Source organism: Orycteropus afer, unplaced genomic scaffold (genome assembly GCF_000298275.1).
Source record: "Orycteropus afer afer isolate SDZICR_OR568_19922 unplaced genomic scaffold, OryAfe1.0 scaffold00005, whole genome shotgun sequence".
In the NCBI taxonomy this organism is placed as follows: domain Eukaryota; kingdom Metazoa; phylum Chordata; class Mammalia; order Tubulidentata; family Orycteropodidae; genus Orycteropus; species Orycteropus afer.
The window spans coordinates 5098930-5105996 of NW_006921592.1; the positions used below are offsets into that span (position 1 = coordinate 5098930).

At 34.8% G+C, this 7067-nt stretch overlaps 1 protein-coding gene across 1 annotated transcript in view; it reads left to right on the forward strand.

The window, feature by feature from the left end:
* ANXA1 (annexin A1) overlaps nucleotides 1-6065 on the forward strand; it is a 14909-nt gene extending 8844 nt beyond the window's left edge. Inside the window, exons 8-12 of the mRNA XM_007938512.2 lie at nucleotides 230-323; nucleotides 1273-1368; nucleotides 2798-2856; nucleotides 4810-4932; nucleotides 6009-6065. Coding sequence (XP_007936703.1) covers nucleotides 230-323; nucleotides 1273-1368; nucleotides 2798-2856; nucleotides 4810-4932; nucleotides 6009-6065 — 429 coding nt within the window. The remainder of the gene's footprint in view (nucleotides 1-229; nucleotides 324-1272; nucleotides 1369-2797; nucleotides 2857-4809; nucleotides 4933-6008) is intronic.
* The last annotated feature ends 1002 nt before the right edge of the window (nucleotides 6066-7067 follow it).

Consider the following 7067-nt stretch of genomic DNA (forward strand, 5'->3'; position numbering starts at 1 on the left):
TTATTCCGCAAACATATATTCATCTCTAGTGTTTGCAAGCCACCTTAGGATATGTTGCAGAGGATATTTGAGAAGCAAAATATGGTCCCTAAAATTAAAGAACTTGCAATCTTAGTTTTATCTACTCTGATTATACAGGAAACAAAGTGGTTGTCTAGAAAATCTTTGAAAAGGCCACAAATAACATTTCAGCAAATAGTCAAGTACTTATTTTTGTGACTCTTGTCAGGCCTTGTATGAAGCAGGAGAAAGAAGAAAAGGGACAGATGTGAACGTCTTCACTACCATTCTTACCACAAGAAGCTATCCCCATCTCCGTAGAGGTAAGTGGGAAAAAGAAGTTGATTTCTGGAGTCTGATTATAGAAGATGCAAATTTCATTGTTTGAAGAGAAATAAGGACAAGGAAAGAAAGAAATCTTAATGTCAGTCTAACACTAACTAGGTGCTCTCGACCCATTATTGCTATTTATCCATTTGTCCACCTTAGACAGCCATCATTTTCGTAGTATTTGAAATTGTATTTTAGTAATCATTTTGTGACTTTGCCATGTGGAGCATCCTTTCATTATTTCCACTCTTTCTCTTCCTTCTAAATTTGGAGCAGATGTGACAAAAGACACAAACACAATAGAACAGATGACATTATAGTTTATTTTTTTCTTTTTAAAGCAGGTATAAATGAAGAAAAGTATATGTAGGTGCTTTCAGAAACAATAACCCCAAAAAATGTTCATATGTTTGGGCACATGTTTTAGCTCTGAGCCTCCTGGAAACCAATATTCAGGGAAAGTCATGATGATTAAATGAAGTCCATTATCTTATCATACTCCAAAAAAACAAAAGAAAGCAAAAACTAAAACCAAACTCACTGCTGTCGAGTCATTTCTGACTCAGAGTGATTGATTTTTAATTTTAATCTTATGAGAAATTTACAACACAAATCTTTCTATAATGGAAGATTTATTTGCCATGCCACTTAGCTCTGCTGTGATAAATGTTATGGCTGTCAGTCACATGCCATTTTAAAAAATCTTTAACACTTAACAAAATTTCACCAAAATAAACAGGAATAACTGGATGAATTAATTTTCTACAGTCCTAGAAGAAGATGAAATACCCATACTGTATTCAATTGAATAAAAAGCTTTAAGAAGTGTGCCATGAATTTCAGTCATCCCAAGAAATTCTTGAGTCAGTTGTTCTAATTTTGTTAATGTTTGCTAAAGAGTAGAATGTTTTGCACATCTTTTAGTTTACATTTAATGTTCAGTGTTTCAGAAATATACCAAGTACAGTAAGCATGACATGAACAAAGTTCTGGACCTGGAGCTGAAAGGTGACATTGAGAATTGCCTCACAGCTATTGGTATGTAATCTTGAAGTTGTAACATTTTTTATAGTTTGAAATTGTATTTTCAATGATGCCCCATACTTAAAAAAAAAGGAATAATCCCCTCCCAAATACTCACATACATCTGTATTTCAGGTTGAGATAACAAGTAAGATTATAGCAAAGAATATTTAGCTAAAGGTATATGAGAAGCTTCGTAATGATAGCGGGTATTTTCTCTTTGGAATGGTGTAAAGCATGATTGAGCACCTACTATTCCAAGCATAGAACTAGGCTGAGAACTGCACAGGGGTAAAGCAGAGTGGTCATTGAGAGCCTGGGGTTTGGAATTAGGCGAATATAATTTCAAATCCTGGTCCTGCTCTTTGCTGGTTGTATGATCTTGGGCAAGTTCCTAAAATTCTGAGTCAGTAGATCTGGGGCGGCTTCAGAAAATGTGGTTTTTAAATTCCTCCCATATATTCAGTCAACCAGTCAGAATCTTTAGAACCTGTGTTCTGAAGCAGGGCTTCTCAAATATTACTGTGAACAAGAATCTTCTGGAATCGAGTTGAAAGGCAGACTCTGATTCAGTAGGTCCGGGGTGGGCCCGGGACTCAGCAATTTTGATCATGTTTTGAGTACCAAGGTAAAGAACATTGAAAAAGCAAACAAAAAAACCAAACTTACTGCCCACAAGTTGTTTCTCACTCATAGCGACCCCTCCTTGGGTTTCCAAGGCAGTATCTTTATGGAAGTAGATTGCCCCATCTTCCTTCCAAGGAGTGGCTGGTGGGTATGAACCACCGGCCTTCTGATTAGCAGTCAAATGCCTTAGGCACTACTCCACCAGAATTTTAGGACTTGACAAATCTGTTAGTATTTTATTTTGGCACCTCTGGTACTGTAATGCCTAAGGCATTTGACTGCTAACCAGAAGACTGGAGGTTCAAACCCACAAGCCACTCCTCAGAAGGAAGGTTGGTCAATCTATTTCCATAGTGATACCACCTCGGAAATCGAAGGAGGGGTCTCTGTGAGTCGGATACAACTCGAAGGCAGTGAATTTTGAGTTATATTTAAAGCCTGGCCTACCCTAGGACATTATTTTTATTACAACATTAAGAAAGTACTTATTTGTATGCTAACATTCCTTTAACCCTACTTGTTTATTTCTAAGGAGAATATACTTAAAACAGCAGTAGCTATTGAATTTGCTACTGTGGTGGTTAAAAGTAATGGCAACTAGGTGATGTTTGTTAGGGAATATCCAAAACCACCATCTAGAGAGTAACAAATATCTTGTTTAAAATCTGCTATCCCTTTTTTGGGGCTGGGGTGGGGGTAGCTTTAGGAATTGGAATGACAAATAGATTTTTGATAGTAAAACTGTATTACCTTTTAGCAAGCATGTTTCATTTTTATAGGTGGTAAATATGTCAGCTAAAATTTGTCTCTCTTGCAGTGAAGTGTGCCACAAGCAAACCAGCTTTCTTTGCTGAGAAGCTTCATCAGGCCATGAAGGTATCATTCTACTTACATGATTTGCTTGTTGTTGATAGGTCCCTTCAAGTTGGTTCTGACACATAGTGACCCTAGGTAGAACAGATAAAACATTACCCAGTTTGTACCAGCCTCACAATCATTGCTAAGTCTGAGCCCATTGTTGCAGCCACTGTGTCAATCCATCTTGTTGAGGGTCTTCTTTTTCACTGACCCTCTAACTTTACCAAGCATGATGTCCTCTTCCAGGTACTGGTCCCTCCTGATAACATGTCAAAGTATGTGAGAAAAAGTCTCACCATGCTTGCTTGTAAGGAGAATTCTGACTGCACTTCTCCCAAGACAGATTTTTTCATTTTTCTGACAGGCCAAGGTATATTTAATATTTTTCACCGACACTATATATGACTTGTTTAGTGGAAAAAAAAAAAAAAGATTGTTCATAGAGTGAAGGTCAAATAATCTCATATTGTTTGAAAGCCATACATGTATTAATACCTTCCCATTTAGAAAATCATTGTTCTATTCCAGTCAGTATTAATTAAAATAAAATTCTATTGGACCTGGTATTTTTTTTTTTAATAGGTAAGATTGTAAGGTGAACTTGTAAGTGATTTGCAGCATGATTTACTTGAAACCTAAGTACCTAAGTCAGCACGGGAAGAGTGACAAACATTCTTTTTTATTTGTGATTTTATAACCTGTTTCTGCTATGGTTGTGAGCTTTATGATCCTTCCCTTTCTAAGTTTCATTTTCTTTTTTTATTGTTCTGTCTTTTATGTCAGATTAATAATTGAATCTTTTAAATGTTATTCTGTGATTACTTAAAGTGAAGGTGTTATTAAGATATATCTGAGATGCCATTTCAATTTTGCTTTATTTTTTAACATGCTTAGTACTATATAGGATGCCACCTTCACAATTTCAGCTCCCAAATGAAGTTTCCTTTGCAACTTCAAAATAAGGAGATATTTAGAGAAAATGAACCATTCAGTTAATAATAAAACATCAGTATGAAATGATAGAACATTTTAGTTTACATAGAAGGTAGCATAGGCCGCCCCCATGTCTGCTTTTGTTTCGTGGGATTTTAAGATGGGTAATGATGACACTTGGTAATACTGGAAAGGAGAAGAGGATCATCTACTTCTCACTTTGGAAATCGATGGAGTCTTTCTGTCAGCTAAAGTAAGACCTAAAGTTTGATAGGGATTATCCAGATGAGGATAAGGGTGGAAGAGATGAAGGAATAAGGAAGGATGGTCTAGCAGGAGGAAACCCTATGCACAAAGGCTTGCAGGTAAAACATACCACGATGCTTATGAGAAAATAAATAGCATAATTGCCATAGTGGAAGAAGAAGTTATACATTAAAAAAAAAAAAACTAAACTCACTGCCGTTGAGTCGGATCCGACTCATAGCGATCCCTCCTTAGGTTTCCGAGGCGGTTATCACTCCGGAATTACTCAGGGCATTTTAAACTGATAAATGAATAGTTTCTGTCCTAAGAGCAATAAAAGACCAAACCAAAAAAAAAAAAAAAAAAAAAAACCAACTCGGGGGGGGGCCAATTTGACTCATAGGGACCCCTCCTTGGGTTTCCGAGGTGGTATCTCCAGGGAAATAGATTGCCCAGTCTACCTTCCCAGGAGTGGCTGGTGGGTTTGAACCGCCAGCCTTCTGGTTAGCAGGCAAATGCCTTAGGCACTGTGCCACCAGAGCTCCCAATGAAGAATTTTAAATAAATGAATTACATCATTGGATTTGAAATTTAGGAAGTTCACATTATTTGGTATTTAATAATTTAGATATAGGGATGTAGCAATTGTTTTCTTGTACATGTGTATGTGTGTGGGTGGGCATATATTTTAAAGGAAATTCTATAGGTGAGTAAAAGGACTGTACTTTAAAATCCATATTATGCTTTACTAAGAGTATGCTCTGAATATGAGACGTTATTTATTTTAAACAGGGTGTTGGAACTCGTCATAAGGCATTGATCAGGATTATGGTCTCCCGTTCTGAAGTAGATATGAATGATATCAAAGCATTCTATCAGAAGATGTATGGTGTCTCCCTTTGCCAAGCCATCCTGGTACGTTGTAATTTTCATAATGCCACCCCCACAAATGTCTCTTCTTTTGGTGACTTCTTCAAAGAGAAGAACTGCCTCATTATGGACTGACTTATTATATCTGTAAATTTCATGTGCCAGCTTAATTTATTAAACTAGGATGCATAATTCACAAGTAAACTAAAATTTCACTAGTGAAATATTCTAGTGAGTATTGTACTGAAATATTAGATACATTTTCAACCGAAGTCTTGAAAATACTCAGTTTCCCATGCATAAATTTAGCAACCAAATATTTTAGAGTTTTTGCTAGTGTAAATGTTGTTTGTTGTTGTTGTTATGTGCCATCGAGTCGGCCCCGACTCATAGCGACCCCTCCTTAGGTTTCCGAGGCAGTATCACTACGGAAGTAGGATTGCCCAACCTTCCTTCCGAGGAGTGGCTAGTGTAAATAGATATCATTTATTTTACAACAAATATTGATGACAGGATTAGAAATTTATTATACTAAATTTTGTTTTTCCTCATTTTTTCAAATGTAAAAAGTATAATATACATATTCAAGTTAACATATTATAATGTTAAAAAGTTAAAAGTCAAGAGTTTTAAACATCTTAGAAGATAAAAAACTGTTTCAATTTATTATTATACTGAACAACTGTAATCTACCAAGAAAAAGTGAAAAAAAAAATCATAGGCTTAAAGTATTCCCTCTTTTTGCTGAGTGAGTCTCATATCTCCTCATATATTATATGAGATTATACTGTGCTACACTAAATTCAATTCTGTGTGATATTACATATCATTCTTGGAAGTTAATAACTCTAATATAAAATGTACTCAATTCAGAACAATTTGTAATCTGAATCTTGATTGCTGTACCTTTTGTACAATAACGAAGTATAAATATCAGTTATCTGTCATACATATTATCTAATTAAATTAATATTTTTATCAAAGTTTCCTGATTCTTGATATACTGTGATGTATGATCTATAACAGTTAAACTTACTAATATTATAATTCTATAAGTAAAGATAACTTATAGTGGTTATGGTTTAGGTAGCATTAAATGTGCTCTATTTTTGAATCAACAGGATGAAACCAAGGGAGATTATGAAAAGATCCTGGTGGCTCTGTGTGGAGGAAACTAAACATTCCTTTGCTGTTCTCAAGCATTTTAACCAGAAGACTTTTTAATAAGATCATTTTATTCTCTATCATAGGCTTAAGTAGGAACATTTCTTCAGCAGGATTACAGTCTAGCTATCTGCCTTCTGAAAAATTATAGCCTATAAAGCATTTTTTTATTGTAATTCTGTATAATAGAGCTAAGATTTTTTAAAAACATATTTGCCCCAAACCATAAAACCCCATAAACAAACTGTTCTAGTAACATTCCTTGAGGGAGTTGTTTATGCAGCTAAAAATAAAATGAACTTAAAGAACAATTGGTGTGTTACTGGCTTTTCTATTCTAATTTTTTTTTATATATGTAATGTAGTGTCTTAATCTGACATCAAGAGACAACAGCCTGAATCTTAAATTAAAATTATTTAAAGATTTAAATAATGATTTAATGATTTGAAGAAAATATTCATAGAATTAGAAAATGTACTCCAATCAGAAAATGGGCTCTGGGTAGTAATGGATTTACTCCACCAGCATTATAACACTGTACCTGCTGCTCTATCTCAAAAATCAGTTTGAAGATGCAATGGCAATACCTATAAAAATTTCTCACTTTTTATAAATGATAGTTGCATGTTTAGTTTTTTCCTAAAATTGCTTGTACCACTTTACCACCAGCAACATATGAGTGATCCAGTTTCTGCACTCCTCACCAGTATTTGATATCATTGCTTTTTTCTTTCATTGTTTTAGTTGTTGAGTTCTGAGTTCTCCTTATATATTCTAAATACTATCCCCATGCTGAATATCTTATTTATTGACATTTTCTCTCTAGCGTCAACTCTTCATTCTCTTAATAGATTATTTTGCGGAAAAAACTTAATTTCCATGAGGTGCAGTTTATCAATTTATTTCTTTTCCAGATCATGTTTTTGGGGTCATCTATTAACTCTTTGCCTGACCTTTTAAACCAGAAAACAAGCTCACTGCCATCAAGTCAATTCCAACTTATAGTGACCTCCATT